Genomic DNA, 20203 nt, shown 5'->3' with positions numbered 1-20203 from the left:
CACTATTTCGTTGATATCAACAGGCGATTTTCGGGTAATACCATATTCAAATAACACAGCGTTAAACCGAAACAGCGCTAAGCGGGGTCTTACTGTACATCACAATGCAAGTACATTTAAATATATTCGAGTTCTGAATTAAATGAATGCAACAATATTAGGTGTAATTTTACATGTATATTTTAAATTATCAGTTAGTAACATATTTTTATTAAAAAGCAGGTTAATATGATATATAGAAACATCTCATTTCAATATCTATATTTATTAATCGTAAATTAGTCTTACAAATTTACATCACAAACTCTTCATGTTCAAGAATTTATTTCAAAATAAATACACATACTTACTATCTAGAAGTAAACATTTCTCTAGAATGAGACAATTTTGCAATGGGGTTTCTGTTTATATAGTAAAATAAATTTTATTATAGTACATCATAAAATTCAATAAATGATATTTTACAATAAATCAAAGCAGAGTGTATGGAATGTGCATTTGAGGATCGATTGAATGAAATGAAAAAAATAAAACATTTTTTCAACTGTAATTATGTGATATACATGTCAAATTTTTAACATTTTTTTTATTACGCTTGATCAAAAAAATAATGAAATTGTCCTCATGCATTGTCCATGACTGTTATTATTAAATACATATATCACACAAAGTAAACAATCTCTCAAATGTAATCAAAATTTATTTCGTAGTTTTAAGTGTTAGCCACATATAATTTATAATTAAAATTTACATTTTGAACGTTAGCAATGTACGAAATTGCTAAGATAAAAGTTCTTTTCAATAGTTTATTGATAAACGCTTAATCGATAGAAAGTGAGGAATTATAATATTGCGGTAACGGAATGAAACAAAAACTCAACATTCTCATAAAGTGTCATCATCGACGGGCGGAAGCTCCATGCATATCTTTTTGGGCGTGCTACTCTCGTCGCTAGATTTGGCTCGTTTTAAGCTGTCACGAATGGAGGTAGAGCCGTCTTCTTCGCTCGAGACGACGACTTTCGGCGTTTCCGCCGATCGACTGGAAGATTCTTCACTCTCTGATGTGTTACTCCGATTTCCGTCATAACCGTTATTACTTTTCTTCTCAATCGAAAATGAATTGTTCAAATTGTCCATTGACGTGTCATTCTCACTGGAAGCTGAATTATCAGCTTTACTTCTATCAGATTTTTCCATTTTTTGCGCCTCTACAACCCTCCGACTGATTGCTTTGTGAAGTAAAGTAATTTCATCCGGACTCGCCTAGCAAAAAATAAAAATAAAATTAGTATAAACATTAAACATGTATATATCACAATAATAATATACTTACCATTATGAGGAAAAGCTTAAGTTGTTGTTGCGGATCTGTTGCAGTTATTCTTAGAGATTTTTGTCCGGGTCGTTCCACAACCATCTCTCCCCAAATCTAACAATAAATATATGAATGTTATATTTCATTGTGTATTGTAAATGGCAAAAACATTCAACTTATAGCTAAAAATGCCTTCAGGTCCTATTCTCCATCTAATGGCCTTCCTAATTATGTTAATAGCCAGAATACATACATTTCCTTAAGATCTTTTATATCAATAAAAAATATATTCACCTTTGTATTCAACATTATACGTAATGATCCAGCAGCTCGACATACTACACGAGATGAACCACCGTCGCCGTCGTTTAATCTTAACTGTCCTCTTCCACGTTCTTTCCAATTACCAGATTCGAATGTGAACAACCGACAGTTCATCTAAAATAAAAATACATAATAACAGATATCAAGATATGTTAAAAATATGTACGCAAAAACAAGTGGTGTTAACAGAAACGTAAATACAACTGCATTACAGATAATTATTTACTCACTCTCTTACGATTTAAAAAAAATAAAAAAAAACAAATATTAAATCGCAAATCAGGACTTTTAATAAAATTTAAGAGGCTGTATCCTAATTGTTTTTTCATTTATTTATTTTTTAGCAATCACAATTTCTTCTGCATGGCCTAATACAGTAATTATTGAATTATTTTTTATTGCCTTCAAATTTAGTGGCGAAAGTATAAAATTCAAATTAAAACCAATTAAAAAATTTTGCTTAGTTACAATCTGGGACCCACCCCCCTACCTAAAACAAATGTTACATACATTATTACTCTTTAAGAACTACACAAAGCAACTCATTTTCAAAGAAGAAATAATTAAAATGTATTTTTCGTTGTACACTCTTTCTAAAGAACCGCCTACTGACATTTGCACGAATGTAAATATAAAAAGAACTCGAGCTAATCTGTTTTAATTGCAGTGTTAAATAAAAATATATATATATAGAAAAAACACCTGTAATTGATTCCTTTCATCTTCTTCACCAGTGACTACTTGCTGTGGAGGTAAATTCAACTGAGACGACTCTCGTATCCGTTCCCACGTTTGTGCCGATTCCTCTAACGTATTTGTGTCAGTCTGAAACACAAATTAAACACTTCAAAAACAGTTCAAAAAACAGACAGACAAAAATAGAAAGTCAAAATAACACCTTTGGCGCTGTCTGACTATCCGCAGAAGCTTGTATTACAGCAGAGAACAGTGACGCTGATGTTCCATTTGTGGACGTAGATTCCGAAGAACTATTCTCGTTGGAAGATCCTCCTGCGTTATCCGGCGAGTTGATTATGCGCTCTTTTAAGTTCTGACCGAAGATAAAATTCGTGGCTTTCGAGAATGCGTTGTGTGGTAAGACTTTGTTGTTTCCGCCGGCGAAGCTTATGCCTCCTCTGGCCGAGTGTAGTGGTACGAATTTAGGAACTATGTCGTCGTTGTTTTTCGAGTTTTCATCTTTTGAATTCTTATCATCGGTTGTGTTATCGGAGTGGCCGGATATGATTGAAGCGAACAAATTGTTTGATTCAAAGTTATCTGCAGTGTCACTTTCGGTCTTCCTGAACGGATTGTTTAGCATGGATGCCTTCAGTAGTTTAGGTTGTGCGAGAAAATTGTTTCGAGGCCTGCTCATTCCTCCTCCTTGCGACAAATTGTCTGGAAAAAATAATATCATTAATATAGGATTACATATTATTTTCAGTAGAGATGAGTGATTATAATATGAGAAAAATTATCAAAAATAGAAGCATTTGAAAACAATTAAGTACCGATTGATTTTTTATGTGTTAACAAGTTAGGGGTTTTAAAATTTAACACTGATATAACAACTTCATTGGACAACAATTCTAATTCAACCTTTATTTGTTAACCCTATATTCCTTGCCATTATCTAACTAACAAGTCAAATCTTTTGTGATGCAGATAGCTAAATAGTCTGGTGGTGTTAATTCTAGTAATATACCTGCTCACAGAAGTGACGAAATGAAGACTTTCTCATTGTAAAGGACTGTAAAGCTTCTGTAGATTACCGCAATCTAAATTTCTGACCCATATGTCTAAACTGGCCTGTTTAATATTTTATACATAAATAATTTTGATAGCAGTCGCGACTTGTTACAGTGAAATAATGTTTCCAATAAGCCTGTGTGCAATTAGTGCATGTTTAGATATTACTATGTTGCTGTTACAACAAATATTACACTTTATTATTAGTAATTTGTGTACACAATAAATAATAGGGGGATTATGAATGTCGCTTGAGATCAGTTTATGCTAGTATATAATACTATTAGTTTAGCTTTATTTTTCGGCAACAAATATCGAATTTAAATCAATTTTGAGTGAGAATAAAAATCAAATCTTGATCATCATTTTATTAATTATTACCCGGTCATAATTATATTTTACAGTGTCAGAATAAAAATAGGATACAGTCAGAATTAAATTAGTGAATGATCATAATTATATTATTTAGGGTCAGAACAAATATCAAATGGTTAGAATAAAAATATAGAACGATCATGTTAATTAAAAAAATATTATAACATTTATAAATATAAATGGGTAATAAATTATAAAATCTTCTGACCGATGTAATATAAATTCTGACCACAATTGTATTGAAATTCTGACCACAATTGTATTAAAATTCTGACCCGTAAAATACGAACCTTATTTTTGAAGCAATAAATTTTATTTTATTGTTAAAGTGCAAATCTACCAGAGGATTTTTTAACTGGTATGAATGCTAGCAAAGTCTAGAGTAGGCATTAACGAAGCTTACAAAGCAGCGATAACAGAAAAAATGTGCCAACGTCATTTTAGAAAATTGAAATTGGAATATAAACTTGCTGAAAATCGTTGCAATCTAAAACTAAAATTCCTAGAGAATAGTTGGTTTGTCAACAACACTCTTTAGTAGTTTGAAGAAATGCTTAGCAACATACAGTTTTCTATGAGAACTCAATGAATTGTATTCCAACACTTACTGGGATACAAGAACGGATAATAACCAAATATCTTAACGGATAAAAGTAACATAGAAAGCACAAATAAATGATGGATCATGAAGTGAAACACGTTCTTTATAACAAAGCTGAGTATCTTAGAAGATTATCGAGACGTTACTTATTTGTAGAGAACCTCCACTTGCTCTGAAAAGGGATCCGAGATCTTTAGTGGAAGTTTCTCTAGTGAGAACGTTCCCTCCGAGAGCATAGGAATATACAGATGGTGAATAATATCAGGAAAATTACATAACATGGCATTTTCAGACACTATTTACTAAAGGGCATATGATTGATGGAAGCCCATCTCTACAGAGAAGCAAAATCACACTATAGAAAGAAAGAGTGCAAAGGAAAACTAAAGTTTGCGACTGCGATATTTATGTCATTAATAAATAGCGAGAACTTTCCAAAGATTAAATAATCTTTCAATATCCGCCATATAGGTTTAAATGTCTATAATCGCTCAAATAACTCAGTTATAATTATAAAAAACAACAATAAATGAAATAGCAAATACATATTTGTCATTAAACTTGAAATTATAACTTTAAATAGTATTTTTAAAATAAAAAATCATTAAATTCTTTTCATCATAAAATCTACTTTTATTGGATAGCACGGCTTTAACCATTCTTGGCATTCTGACACCCACTCTGTAGTCGTTCCCATAAGGCTTTTTGAGTATTTAGTGAGTGGCGAATTTTATAAATTTTGTAAAAGGGCAATTAATTTGAATCTGGCAATGGAATCATATTTTTTTATATTCCTTCTTCTTCTTTTATTTGTGGAAACCTCCTGCATAATTTAAAAATGTTTGGGATTGTTGTCCTGTTAGAAAATAAGACTTGGCCTGTTTAAATGTGTGCCCATAGATAGCACTTGCTTTTCTAGTTGCTTTAATTTTTTTTTAAATTTCATCTATTTTTACGAGGTTTTCAACTCCCGCTGTTGAAACAACCCTACACCATAATTCAACTGCCACTTTGCTTTATAGCTGACACAATTAATAAGGACTCATTTTTTCGCTGTCGTCTAACAAATACTCTGATTTGATCCAAACATTTCAAATTTTGATTCGTCAGACCATAAAATTTTGATGCCCTTTAGCCGAGTCGTACCTCTTCTTTTCATTTTCTCGTCGTAAAAAAAGCTTATTGGCAACAACGCGTCCTCCAAGTTACGCTACCCTTGACGTTGAACGGTTAACACTGATATTTTTTCAACAATACTTTTTTTAACTTGGAAACAAATTTCTATTTTCGTAAGGCTTCTATTTATTTTACTTGAAATTGCTATATGCTGAACCTGTTGTTTTGATGTAATTCTAAGACTTCCAGATCGAGGTTTATCACAATTTAGTCCTGTATCTTTAAATATTTTAATAATTTTGTGCAATATATAGCCAAGTTCTGTTGACAATTGCAGCTCTTTTTTCAGCTGTCAAATTATTTTTCCGCCCCATTGAAGCAAGAGATTTTTATTTTTAACGTCCGCAAAACCAACTCGTGTATACACTCTAATAGTAATAAGTTCAATAAGACGAAATTAAATAAAAAAAAAGGATCAAAAATTCTCCAGATTGTAATTTGTAAAGTTTCGAGTGCACGTAAAAGAGTGTGCATTGAAAAAAATGAAAGAGTTGTAAAACTCCCGCCATTGTATATTTAACAGCTGGACCAGATTAGTCACGCTTGTCTTTTTTACGACCCTCTGCTTAGCCATTCTAATGCTATGAGCCACATAGGAGGCTCAGTCGCTACGCCACCATAATGTCAAGAACCACATATGGGACTCAGGTCACTATGCAACTATAATCTCAAGAGCCACATATGGGGCATTTACATAATCTGTTACGCTACGAAATAATAGTACAAGAATATTTAGGTATATAGTTATCTATGGAGGAACCTTTAAAATTATTATCGCTGTTTTAAGTCTTTCACTGTGTCTGATATTTTTGCACGGCATTTCGAAATTTGCTAATATGTGTGGAAACACCTATTTATGCTATGTTATTTAAATTTTATTACAATAAATTAGTGTTTTTCAACCTTAAATTATATATAAAAAAAAAACATATTGTAGCGGCTACCCACAGATGACCACGTTTGAAAGGGTCTTTGCGTCAAAACTTGCGTTAATTTACTGTGATCAAAATGATCATTCATCAACAGGGAAACAATAGCGTAAACGATTTTGAACCACACAGCCCTCGTTACAATCCCATAAATAGCACGAGTTTTGTTCTTACAGTAAATATTCTGTAGTTGAGAGAATATTTGTTTGTGGCGAAACCGACACGAATATAATCACCGGATCCACAATATTCCCGTTGCAATGCAATACGACCTTGGACAATGCCCATCAAGCGTACGTCGCTTTCTAAAGTCGTATACCTATTTCGCTGTTCTAAGAAGCGACTGCAGCGATTGACTGGATGATCGCTGCATAATTGCGAGTGGTCAGCAAGCAAGAAAACATCTCGTCATTTATCGTGTCACAATATGTAAAAAAAAAACTAACTAGATTCCACCCGGAGTCTCACTGGCTATGAAGTCTTCACGCCCCCTAGGGTTCTCAAACCCTAAAATATCACTCAAAGGTTCATGACACCTTCAGGTGCGCAATACATACTGACGATTTTCTTGATGATTTCTATAGGTATCATCCATGGTCAAAGGGATAAAAATGGCTAAAAGTAATGTTTATTTTTAACAACGTCAGGGTAGCCAAAAGCCACTTGCGCCTTTGTAATGTATAAAACGTAATCGTTACAGGTTTTGGTATTAAAGTTTTGACCAGTAGTGTAAATGATGTCTATTTGCAAGTGATTTTGTTACTGTTTTGTAGACATGAGGTTAGAGACTGTAGAACAGGACGGACGAAAACTATACTGTTGGTCCAACAAATCTTGCGAAAGTGATTGAATACGTAACTATGGATAATAATTTCAAATAATTTAGCAGCAGCAGCAACACTAGCTAGTCTATAATTGTTGATGGATGATTTGTCACGCTTTTTATGACTTTTATGCATTTCATGATTATTATTATTTATTTCATTTGGAGAATTATATAAATGGCAAAAATATTTACCTTAATACAAAGTTTACGGGCATAAGCCCGTCAATTTGACGAGTGACATTAAAAATAGGTATATAGTGAGCAGATTTTCAAAAATAAGAAGTTTAAAAAAAAATACTGTTTGATACAAATCAAATTAGAATACAAATCAGAAAGCCGTAAATCTAGTGTTAAATAAGCTTATCATTACGATCAGCCGCTTATTGTTAACATTATTTTATGGCCTTTATATAGGTTCGTTATTATGCTCGATCGGCATTGTAGATAAGTTGGCATAATTTATTGATTCAAGTCAGCAATTTTTATATTGTTCTAATTTGAATGATTTTCTTTAGCTAATCCTTTTTCGAAACAGTGTCCAGGAATATTTACAAACTTTGGTGAACGTTTGTTATTTTTATAATTTACTTGAAAACTTGTGTAGTTTTTATGAGATCGAAAAAAATAACATCATAATGTAGCATTGGACATTTGAACAGAATATAAGATTATTTTGATAGAAAAAGCATCGAAATTAATTAATAATATACGGAGTGTGAAAAATAAGTGTAACTTTTAATGTACTAATAATGTGAATAAATTAACATATGCACAATGCATAAATTGTTATGTTGATAAAAATGTCACAATAATTGAACTATGATCATATTTTTTTCTATGTGCAAGCTGTAAATGATATATTTTCATGTTTAATAGCTTATATATTATAGTGTTTAAGCTGAAATAGAATATTATTTCAGTTGTTTAAGTGAAAATTGTAACGAAACTAACGCATATTCGACTTCCATCAAACATGATAGGTTAGTTGCGTTTTTAGTTGGCAAAAAGGTCGTTGTGCGATTCTAGTGCAAAATCAACAATACATGTGACAAATTGTAAATATGAAACGCTCCATTTTATCGCGGTGTAAATAAAAACGTCTAGAAGGACGCAATGTAAGTTAGGTTATGGTACAAAATGAAAATATAACGCAACGTCGTACGTAAATATAGATGCGGTTGAGATTACCTTTGTTGGAGTCGTCCATTGTGAGATTTGGCGGTTATAACGATATTGGCTAGCGACAGACACGAATCCGGCGACCCTTCTCGGCCCTTTTGAACGAAACTATGCGAATCACGGCCATGATACACGGTCTAAATCAATGTTTTTAAAATTTAAAAATAACTAACTTAATTCATCTTATTTATAAATTAACTATTCGATTTTTAATACGAGCTTATTTTTATAAAATTATTAAAACAAAAAATATTTATATTTTTTTATTATTTTTGAAATAAAAATAATATTAGTAATATTTATCAAATAATTTTTAAAAACTTCTCCCACTAAATAAAAAAATCATCACAAATACATTTTTTAAGGTGCAGATTAAATAAATTAAAAAGTGTGATACTTTTACTTAATTATATATTCTCCACCTTCTTCTACAATTTTTCTTCACATTTTAATTATATTTTTGTATCTGATTCGAAAAATAATGTATTTTTAGAAGTAATAAATTATTTAATGTCGTTTTTTACATCCGTTTTTGTAACATATTTTTTATACTAAAAACTGTTAAAAAAATAGATGATAGCCGTTTGCAGTCTTCTTGGATACATGAGGGAGAACGCTGTCTTGGTGTAAAATTATCTTTCTGTAATTAATAAGAAAATGACTTTTTATGGTTTGAGTCGCTTTAAAACGAATTAGCTGCTCATATTATGCGTTTGTCGTAATTGTCTGCCTATAATCTAATAACTAAAAATGAATCGTGCCTTTTATATCCCATTAAATACATAACTGTTGTGTATCGAGATACTCGGACTGGTTAGTTCTGAGGTGTGAATCCAAAACACGTGTACTTGTATGTAAGTTTTATTGAGTTCCCACTGCAACGACACTGACACGATTTTATTGATTTAGACGTGGACTTTTGGCTTCTAAGAAGGGATAATCGCTTTTTGCGTTCTCCTATTGGTCAACAATTGGTTAAGCTAGGCTTCATTCAGTTCTTGCGTATTTTTAATCAAAATATTGCTATAAAAGTCTTATTATGAATGTTAGATAACCGAGCGTTTCCACTATGACGGTGACAAGAGGATTTTCTTTTTTTTTGACACGGATGCTGAACAGGAACGTCATTGGAAGGGGAGGCAGGTGGTGGTATTTGAATTTTAATGAAGTCGAAATATTAAAAACGACCACTGACTAGCTTAATTTTGCAATCGCTTTTGATTTGATTTTTTTTAAAAATAACGTTTCAGAAATTAAACAAAACAATGAAAATAATTTATAGCAATTGTTCTGCATCGCCTGTAGTTACAAACGTCATACCTGAATAAAATTTTCTAAAAATTCGATGAATTGTCGTGACAGCTATTATTCCTGTGATCCAGTGTGTTTCTAAATCGCGTTTTAATGTTAGAGGTAAATCTTTTTTTACTAAAATTATTCATTAAAATTACAAGTATTTGTTGTTAAATTATCTAAAATTTAGAATTTAGATATTTGAACGGCAAGCATTTACAAATTGCTTCGCGGGTACACTGTTGTCGACCCCTGGTCTATATTATCGGGCTTAAATACTTTATTACACGACTCTCGTGTTTGACATCAAAAAAATATATTAACTGTTTACCGGTATATTATTTGCTATCACTACCATTACATTTGAAGTAATTACTAATATTGGGGTAATATTGAACAGTATGCTCTTATATTAAATTAAAAGAGTTATATTACTTTTGTGTAAGTACATATTTATATAATGTCGCTAAGTAGTTAAAATGCAAGAATGCACAATAAAGATATTAACATCAGGTGTAGCAACACAATAAATTATCAAGTTGCCAAGTTGTCACCACTGTTTGCTTGCTCCGTGAAACGTCAAACTATAGGTAAAATGATTTCATAACTTAATAATGCATATATTCAACGAAATGTTATGTTTTATCGATTTATTCTAATCGTTCACAGCTTTCGCCATGTTGATGTTGAGCGACGAAGTTGTCGGCACTGTGATTCGATATGGTTTGTACGCTGGAGCTTTGTTTCAAATGATATGTCTCGCTGCCTGTGTCACGCTGCCTGATCATGCTACAGACCATAACTCTACTAAGGTATGATAATATAATGTAAACTTAAGCATTTTTATGTATCAATTGCCTCAATGCTAACTAATTAGCACACTCGAAATTCCGCAAACAGCTGTAAACTTGTAAATGTAATATTTGTATATAATAATATAGATATTTACGTATAAAACTATATTATTTTATTGATATAAAATAACATATTTTCAATATAATGTGAGAGTCAAAATCCTATAGATCCTCAAATGCAAAATAAATCAATCAATAACTCGAGGAACATGGTCTCTACAAAATCCACATTTTTCTAGTATTTCCCATAAAGTCCCATCAGTAGAATTTTCCATTAAATTTGTTCTTGTTATAAGATGTATTTGCACAATTTGCTATTTCTTACATTTTTAAAAATTCAATTTTTTTGTAGAATTTTGTCGATAATGCAAAAATTGTTCGCTTTCACGCAGTCACTCCCGCAGAGAGCGGTAGCTCGCGCTCACTTACACAATGCCGCCTAGATTAGCGGACTTCTCTAAATTGTTGTGACACACTAGGGTTTCGATCCGCGGTGGCGGAGGCCGAATGTCAAATATTTACTAACTATTAAACAGGTTTAGTGTTAGGGCGCGTTTCGATCTGTTGTGTGTTTTGCCAATTTATTTGCTTATGTTTAAATATTTCGCCCTATAAATTTATAAACATGAGTGACAATTGGAGAAATTACAGTGTTGATTCGAACCAAAAGAAATTAAGAATTCATAAACTACACACAATCGAGACAAAGATAGAAATAATTAGACGTTCTGAAAGTGGTGAATCTTTTGCTTCAATCGGCCGTACACACGACATAAATAGGTCAACGATATGTTCAATTTTGAAAAACAAGAATAAAGTTAAGGAATACGTTTAAAATTGTAGAAATATATCTTCAAAGATTGTTTCCAAAAGACACGGCATGGTGATGGATGAAATGGAAAGATCTTTGTCATCATGGATTACTGATCAATATCGAAATGCTGTCCCTCTGAGTTTTTCAATTATTCAAGCTAAGGCTCTTAGTTTGCATGAAGATTGAAAGACTAGATTAAAAAAGATTCTAACACAGTGTTTCAAGCAAGTAATGGGTGGTTAGATAAATTTAAAATTAGGTGTTCTTTACATAATATTAAATTTACTAGAGAACCGTCTGATGCAGATAAAGATGCTGTAAAAGAATTTATTTCCTAATTGTACAAAATTATGGTAGATTAAGAATATTCTCCTAGCCAAATATACAATGTAGACGAGACAGGTTTATTTTGGAAAAAATGCCTAATCGTACATTCTTATCGAAGAAAGAATCAATTGCCCTTGGACATAAACCTTCTAAAAACCGATTGACATTGCTTCTGGTTGGAAACTTAGCAGGTGATTTAAAATTGAAGCCAATGTTATAGTTTATCAAGCAGAAAATCCCGGAGCATTGAAAGAGAAAAATAAAGAATTGCTTCCAGTCATTTGGAAGACAAATAAAAATGTCTGGGTTACTGCGAAATAAAGATTGATTCACTTTTCATTTCGTGCCAGCAGTTGAGAAATGTTTTAAAGATAAAAAATTATAATTTAAAGCATTATTAATCTTAGACAATGCTCCAGGACACCCAAAATCTTTGCAGAATTTATACCCAGAAATCAATGTTGTGTTTCTTCCTCCCAATACTACCTGTCTCATACAGCCCGCGGACCAAACAGTGATAGCTACGTTTAAACGATATTATATGAGGAAAATAATGAATCAGGCCATTAATGTAACTGACAGGAAAGATAGGCCTACTATAAGAAATTTTTGGAAGAACTATAATATATAGAATGCAATAAACAATATTGGAGACTCGTGGACTGAAATAAAAGAGTGCAATGAAGGGATCCTGGAAACAAATATGCTCACAAATGATGAGTGATTTTATAAATTCTGAAGAAACTCCGCAAACTATCACAGATGAAATAATCAGCCTAATGAATGAATTAAACTTGGACATCAACAACGAAGATGTTAATGAGTTGATTGAATCTTACTCAGTATCTCTGTCAAATGAATACTTAATTGAGTAATAGAGTTAAATAAAAAACACAATACCAGTAAGACGAATGGAAGCAATAGATTTATAAACAACTATCAAACGCTTGTGAAAGGTCGATAAGACAATTTTAAAATTAATCTTTTTTGAACGCTCGGCATAAGTCAATGACTGTCCGATTGTTATAAAATACAGAGAATATCTCATACATAATTGTATATACAAGTGCTGAGAAAGGACACGAGATAGTATCGCAATAATCTTGGTTTACAATATAAACCATTCGAAATTACTTTCGATTTATTGATAGACATAAAATTTAGTAGGGATAAGAAAAGTTAACAATATCTCCTGGTCACTTGAGGCGATCATATCCTCCTCGACTTTGGAGGAACTAATCTTCACCAAACTGATTGAACCGCGAGAGATCTCCACCAAGTTTATTACTTTCAACGCACTTTTTGACTTTAAAGATTAGGTAAATCAAATGTTGCATATGAGTTTTGTCTGGTAAGCAATAAATAATACTTTCGTGTTTTGAGGCTGAAGTAGTAATAGTATCATATCAGAATATGGCTCTTGGAAGCCAGAGAATCTTCGCTGGTGTGTCGAGTTGTATTTAGTAGAAGAAGCTAGGATTTTCGATCTGCCTCTGCCGATCTGTGGCTCTGCCTTTATGTCTAGAGTTTGACCAAGTGTCACATATTTTATATTTATTGTTCGAGACAGCTTTGACGAATCACAGATGAATATAATTACGAACAAATTGCATCGCTTCTTGAACACACCTCCAAAATGTTTGGACGCCTTAAGAGAAAAACAGCCACTTTGGCGATTAAACCAAGTTTAAATAATAATGCTAATAGATGCAGGGTTGAACATTTTGTCTCTGGCGCGCGTCTTCTTATTCAAAAGATTGTTTTTATTGTTAGTGATAATGAGTAGTTAATGTCAAAAAAAAATCACAAGGAAACCAGCAATTTTCGTCAAATTATCAAAAGTCGTTATATCAGATTTCAGCAATCAAAGGGTTAAAAGATGCATTAAAAGAAATTTATGAACTTGTTTTATTTTTAATTATTTTAGAGTGCTGATAGTGATGAGTGCAGCTCAGAGCAGTCATCTCCAGGGCGTCGACCTCATCACCGACCGCGCAAGCAAGACAAGAAGAAGAGACGCTAGCTGAAACGGTTTTGATTCATCTCCATGACATTTACATTTTTTTGCATTTAGAGCTCACATCTGGACCAAATCGTATATGAAATCTTAACTATAGATTTTTTAATATTCCGATTTCCAAACAAGACAATAAGAGTTGAAATTTATATGCAGTCAATATTGAGCTATATGCTTTTTATTTTATATTGTAATTTATTTATACAGGGCTCAGAATGAACTGGAGCAAACAGAACATAACTAATTTTTTTTCTTTACTTATGTATAATATAAATAGGGTACCATCATATTTTAAAAATATTTTAATACTCCAGTTCGTTTAAGTATTCTTTTCGAATTCTTAAGTAGTACCAATATAAAGTTACAAAAAATTCTTAGATTTTGATTAAAAATTTATTATTTATTTTTCTATTAATATATATTTATATTAATTTTATTTTATTAGGATCTAAATTTTGTTTTTAGATGTAATTAATATATATCGATTATTGAAAGTTAATGTTTTTATTCGACAAGTAGATGTTAAATAATAATTTGTGTTAATGATTATTATTATTTTTATACATTTTTACATTCTACTTTAAATATTTTATAAATATGATTTTATTGCGAATCTTAGGTTTATATAGTAAAATAATTTATAGACGTTTCTCAATGTATTAAAATATTAATTTGTGATACTTTTAAAGTGATATTCTTACATGTATGTATTTCATAATTTTTTATTTCATAAAAAAATATACATTTACAATTTTTTTATTTCGCTTAACATATTAACCAAAATTTAAAACATATTTACACATTTATATTAATTTTTATTTATATATGTATATAATTAAACTCTGGTGGGATGTCTACATTATGAATTTAAAAAAATAAATTGTTTTACAAAACTTTGTCCGATATGAGATCTGTAATTATAATATTTGGATCGTCTGGTTATGGATTCTATTTAAATACTATTATATTTATTAATAAATTATGATCTAATATAGTGAATATGCATTATTGTTATGGTTATAGTATTCTCCTAAATCATATCCGATATCGTAATCCGAATATTGAAGAGGTGAGCTGTAGTGTTGAGGTTTATGATGTACTGAAAAATTAAATTTAAATTATTGTTTTACAGTAATAGATATTAAATATTATGTATGAATTTACCTGGCGCTGGAGCTGGATTAACAAACACATATTCTTTGATCGGCGCAGGCTTCACAATTTGTTGCACGATTGGTTTCGGAATCGGAGTATGATGAATGTGAGGTCCAGTCTTTGAAACCACAGCATTAAAACCGTGAATCGGATCGGCTGTATAGTCTACAGTTCGAATGGATCCATCAGGTTCTACTAGAGAATACTGTCCTAAAATATTCAATACAAACATTTAATATAGTGCTGTTTTTAGATTATTGTTTTAATTTTCTACGTGCTTAAATTGGTGGGAACATATCAAGATGGAACTGAATCAAATTGATATTCGACTATTTTGGGAAAATTTCAGATTTTAGTTGTTGAACTGGATCAAGGAAGACCTGAAACAATAGACAAAGCTCTACGAGATTTTGTGGAACCATCTTTATTGATGCGATAGCAGAAAGTCTTGGATCAAAACAGTGTATCGAGTCTCTAAATTGAACCGGTGGGTGCCGCATCAACTAACGTCGGTGAATTTAATACAGCACAAAGAAATCGTGGATAATTTATGGCACAGATAAACGATAATGATAATGGATAGGCAAAGGAAATACAGCAAAAAGACAATTATGAGGTAGATTGCAATTTAAACACGATATGTGTGTAGTGGTATTTTGAAGGGATTATTAATTTTATATTGCTGCCAAATAACATATCCATCACTTCTGATGTTTATTACCAACGATTGGAGAGATTAAATTAAATACATTTGCAGGGTGTAACTGTTTTATGCCAATGCATTGCACAGAAAAACATATATAAACTTTTTTATTATGATAACAAATCAGTACTATCCGACAGATGGGTAAAAAGTCAGAAAGCTGTGCTTATTGGAGAGTTGCCCAATACTCTTGTTCTTACATGTGGTACTTCAAGCAATACTCGAGAATGCAAACGTTGGTAATTATGTGGCACACCGAAATGAAGTTCTTCCAGAATCTCCGGATTGTGTATATTCCATACCAGTAATTTGAAGAAGTGCTTTCCAAAGTATACTTGTTGATGCGACTCAAGAGAATCATATCCCAGTACACTGTAGGAATTTTGTAGGTAATATAAATGAATAATATTCATATTCTCTTATGTACATGAGTATCTTAGAAATATTTTTTGTACTTTTACTATTAAAAGTGAGTCGATTGCATTATTTGGTAACTAGGAGAGAAGCATACGCATTAGGTGATTATACAAGACACACAGTGACCTCGGGCTCTTCAATTGATTCCAATATCTTAGAGACTTTATTGCAAATGTTTTCTATATGTTGTGGTCCTCTTAAAATAGGACACTCAAATCGGTTACTACTCCTGTGAGATGAAGCACGTTGTTATCCATTTCTTGCTATAGAATAAATTATGGAATGATATTTTTAATGCTAAATGATAATCTACATATATGTATGTGAATAACCACGCACATAGATTTTTAAAATTAAATTGAAGGTTTCTACTATTCTTGATGGAATCTGTTTAAAAGAATACTCTAAGGTCATCAGCTAAAAGTAAATTTAGAATTATGAATTATTTTAGTAATATAAATAATAAACATTAATGGATCGAGATAGAAACTTTGCAGAATTCCTGATGTGGCAAGGTATTCTACATGACTTGTGTAGTCCATAGTATGACTAAAAAGAAACCTACTTACAAACCTACATTTTATTTTATGATTAAGGTAAGACAAACTATCAAAGGCATTTTTAAAATCAGTGTAGATGTTTGTAACATAGCAGATTCGTTGCTACTGATCTAGATACACGAAAATGATACTGTTGTTCAATCATCCTTTGATCAAGCATCTTTTCATATGGTTTGAATCATACTTATGAATTATGATTTCGAATACTTTTTATTTTATAAGATGGAAGTTATATTCTCTGAATTTGTATTCCTTTTTAAAGCAGTTTTCAAATACAAAACTTGTACTAATCTGCATAACATATATGATGTCTTAGTTTTTTGCCTCTAGATCAATTTTAAGTATTTTTATAATAATGTAATTCAATAATTGGTAACAGGATGGAAAGTAGTGATGTATTTAAATTGAGAATATATAATTGATTAGTCTTGTTGTATTTTTTCTTCCAGCACTTGATAAACTAATTAAAAAACGACACTTATTTATAGCATTTTATTATAATATATTTATTTACCTTTGACTACGTCTCCGTCTCTCGTCTCATGTTGGGATTTAACATCTCCGGTGGTGTGGTCGGCCACTCCATAGTTGAATGCATACCTAGGACGGTCCTGTAATAAATAACAAAATTATTATTAATTGTATTGAGGCTAGGAAAAAGCTCAAGAACGAGCGAATTTAAAGAATAGAGTTTTTCCCACGGTTATCATTGTTGATTGATTCTGCGTTTTTAACGAAAACAAAAGGTTTCGTCACATGGGAATCGCATGAAAAGTGAAATTAAATGTTAATTATTTTTAAAAAGTCATTACGGCGGATCGCGCGATCGAGAGAAACATTTTTTAATTGAGATGTGTGAACTGTCGTTAGTTAACTAATGAACAATTTATGCAATTTTCTAATTTGTGTCATTATTTATTGATATTTAGGTTAATGTTGTAATTGTTAGGTATTATGGGAATGTGACTAGAAAGTTTGATATATTATAAATCATAAAATATGTATTTAAAGATATAATAATTTAAGTTGGCATTCTATGTTTTTATGGTTATATAAGTTATAGGTTCGATTCTATATGAAATTGAGTCTATGGTACATATTTTTGCTTAAAAAATATCTCTGAATAATAAACGTATAATATCAAAGATTTTCATATAGAAAGTCACTATAACACAATAGGATATTATTTTTAGTATTTTTTTAAAAAATATTTTTTATCTTTCAAGTCAATAAAAATTTTTAATTGTGATTAGCATTAAAATAACGTAAAATAACTTTTGATAGTATATCGTATTGAATCAGCATAAAAAGCGTAATCTTGAAGCTAAAAAAACTCGACCACTTAATCTCAACAGTAACTAATAAAATAAAAACAGTGGTATCAATTGGTGGCTAATATTTAAAGAACTGGGTTAGAATCCCATGTGAACCCTAGTTTTCTTGCATTATTTATAGTGTCTATGAGATCGAAATTGTTGATTATTTTATAGTTCCAATTCCAATGAATCATAACAGATTAGGTATTCCTAGATTTTCCTAGTCTCACATATGATATCGTGATTAATGAATAAAATAAAATCAACTTAGGTCGTGCATAGTAACATCTATTGATTGTAAGGTAAAATAATATAATAAATTAATAAAATATATGTCACTGACTTACAGACTTTGATTTCAGTCTATTGTTTCATCACTTATTTAGTAATTGTTGATTGTGTTTAACCCGTTGTAAAATGGATTTACAATAAATAAATAAATGTATTTTAAGAGAAACTGGTTATTTTTAGGTATTTAAAATGTATCAAGTTATACATAAAAAAAAATATGTTTTCTATCTATAAAGTTTGACTTAGCAATGGTTGTAGAATTGATAAATTTAATAGTTATTTAATTATACGTTTAATATAGTATATTCAATTTATTTATTATTTATTAAGAAAGACTATAAATTACTATGTAAATAAAATAGTAATGAACTTTTTTGTAGCTAAATATTTTTTGCAGCGAAATATTATATGGAATATATATAAACAAATCGCAATGAATATAATCTATAAATAAATACGAATATATATTTAGTAATTTTAAATGAAACGGTGAGATATTTATTATTAATATATGAACAATTAATGGTCAGAACTTTGACAGTAAAGATTCAGCATTACATGCTTACTTTAATTCATAACACTATTCAAAATAAAATATATTTCGTATCAGCAAATAAAATGTTATTATTTTCTTTTAAAACACAAATATTTGGTAAAATTAAATAAAAATATTTTAATGTAGAAAACAGACATTTTAATTGTTACTGACAATTTATTAAATCGATTTCCAAAAATCAAAATTACTGACTCAATAAATACAGATATAAAAAAGTATTTTAACTAAAATAAGAACATGACTCTTATTTTGAGTAAAATGAGACTAAATGACAAAAAAAAATATAGGTATTTTAATATAATTTTCTAGTAAAATAAGTTTAGATGTAAGTAGAGCTTTATTCTTTAGTCAAATATGCAATGTAGTTTAAATATTAACTAAATATCAGATTGGTATGAATAAGTTGGTTAGATTTTTTATGTTGTAATTGCTACTGTTTTAAACCATATTTATTTATTATATATTATATTTTTTGAATAAAACTTTTGTATATATTCTGTACTTTGTATATAATTTAATAATTTTTAACAATCAATCAAAAGTTTAAAGTATTTTATTTATAAAATTTTGGAAAAATTATTATTAAAAATGTTTTAAAATAATGTATGGGTTTACTTACATAATAATCGACATCATATCCTGCGTATCCTGGTTTAGAATACACACTACCACCGCACAAGGCAAACGCAACAAGCACTGTTATCAGATTCTTAGACATCGTTGAGTGAAATGAAAAGGATCACAATATTATATAATCACAAAATGAGTCACGACCGGTACGGAAACTCTATGCTGTGTGGCAAATTTGAGATTGGTAAAAATCTCATAGTGTCTGTCTTTTATAAATGGCCTTATTCCAAAAGCACACTCGAGAGGAGTCTGCGAGGCATGGTGGGGTGGTGGAAAACCTTCTAGCTCCGTTTTCCTAACAGAAAACGTCGACAACAAAAGGTAATTTGTTTTGATGGCTTGCCGCAGAATACATTTTCATTAAGATTGTATATAAAATAGAATGATACAATTAATAGTACTTTTACTATTAAATTTATTCTATATTTATTTCTATGTAGTGATTCACAATTTATTCGAATATAAAATAAAATGTTTAAGCATAGAATAAAATCAGCTTTGATAAGTAAATTAAGAACAGTCAACCAAACACCAACAATAATTCAACTTGTTAATTCAGCGAAAAATCTTCATAGATTATATATAATATAAATATATTTAATTTTTCAGTTAAAATTTGATCATTTTATAATGAGTATTTTTTATTTAACTTTAAAAATATCAGTACTTTTATTTAAAAGTTCTGAAAAGCTAATGTTTTAAAGCTGTTTTTACATTTTGTCCTAATAAAATAAATTAAAGATTTACTAAATTTCATTGTATGTACATATTAGTTACTTAGATTTTTTAAATA

General features: G+C 30.3%; 3 protein-coding genes across 3 annotated transcripts; 1 reads left to right on the top strand and 2 right to left on the bottom strand.

The window, feature by feature from the left end:
• Positions 1–249: 249 nt before the first annotated feature.
• RanBP3 (ran-binding protein 3) lies at positions 250–8591 on the bottom strand. The gene is made up of 6 exons (XM_088199513.1): positions 8487–8591; positions 2541–3040; positions 2345–2467; positions 1613–1756; positions 1337–1432; positions 250–1266 (listed from the first exon to the last, which is right to left on the bottom strand). Exons 1-6 carry the CDS (start codon positions 8503–8505, stop codon positions 886–888), a joined length of 1263 nt encoding a protein of 420 aa, XP_088055639.1. The 5' UTR covers positions 8506–8591; the 3' UTR covers positions 250–885.
• Positions 8592–10308: 1717 nt separating this feature from the next.
• On the top strand, positions 10309–14528 carry LOC148228432 (protein anon-73B1). The gene is made up of 3 exons (XM_088200086.1): positions 10309–10360; positions 10440–10582; positions 13693–14528. Exons 2-3 carry the CDS (start codon positions 10448–10450, stop codon positions 13786–13788), a joined length of 231 nt encoding a protein of 76 aa, XP_088056212.1. The 5' UTR covers positions 10309–10360; positions 10440–10447; the 3' UTR covers positions 13789–14528.
• A 38-nt stretch (positions 14529–14566) lies between these two features.
• Positions 14567–19682, bottom strand: LOC148228431 (larval cuticle protein A3A-like). Its single transcript, XM_088200084.1, has 4 exons — positions 19400–19682; positions 17132–17228; positions 14947–15147; positions 14567–14881 (listed from the first exon to the last, which is right to left on the bottom strand). The coding sequence occupies exons 1-4, from the start codon at positions 19496–19498 to the stop codon at positions 14769–14771; spliced, it is 510 nt and encodes a 169-aa protein (XP_088056210.1). The 5' UTR covers positions 19499–19682; the 3' UTR covers positions 14567–14768.
• Positions 19683–20203: the final 521 nt, after the last annotated feature.

Source organism: Plectrocnemia conspersa, unplaced genomic scaffold (assembly GCF_051122295.1).
Source record: "Plectrocnemia conspersa isolate PC_06_02 unplaced genomic scaffold, ASM5112229v1 ptg000012l, whole genome shotgun sequence".
Taxonomy (NCBI): domain Eukaryota; kingdom Metazoa; phylum Arthropoda; class Insecta; order Trichoptera; family Polycentropodidae; genus Plectrocnemia; species Plectrocnemia conspersa.
Note: the sequence above shows the minus strand (reverse complement) of the source record. Positions and strands in the feature narration are given on the sequence as shown.

Excerpts from the sequence above, each read along its gene's own strand:
- LOC148228432 (XM_088200086.1), top strand. The coding sequence starts at position 10,448 with ATGTTGATGTTGAGCGACGAAGTTGTCGGCACTGTGATTCGATATGGT. Across the intron at positions 10,583-13,692 it reads CAGACCATAACTCTACTAAG|AGTGCTGATAGTGATGAGTG; the intron begins GTATGATAATAT and ends TAATTATTTTAG.
- LOC148228431 (XM_088200084.1), bottom strand. The coding sequence starts at position 19,498 with ATGTCTAAGAATCTGATAACAGTGCTTGTTGCGTTTGCCTTGTGCGGT. Across the intron at positions 15,148-17,131 it reads AGACGGAGACGTAGTCAAAG|GACAGTATTCTCTAGTAGAA; the intron begins GTAAATAAATAT and ends TGAATATTTTAG. Across the intron at positions 14,882-14,946 it reads TAATCCAGCTCCAGCGCCAG|TACATCATAAACCTCAACAC; the intron begins GTAAATTCATAC and ends TTAATTTTTCAG.
- RanBP3 (XM_088199513.1), bottom strand. Across the intron at positions 1,433-1,612 it reads GTATAATGTTGAATACAAAG|ATTTGGGGAGAGATGGTTGT; the intron begins GTGAATATATTT and ends ATTTATTGTTAG. Across the intron at positions 1,267-1,336 it reads TTAAGCTTTTCCTCATAATG|GCGAGTCCGGATGAAATTAC; the intron begins GTAAGTATATTA and ends ATTTTTTGCTAG.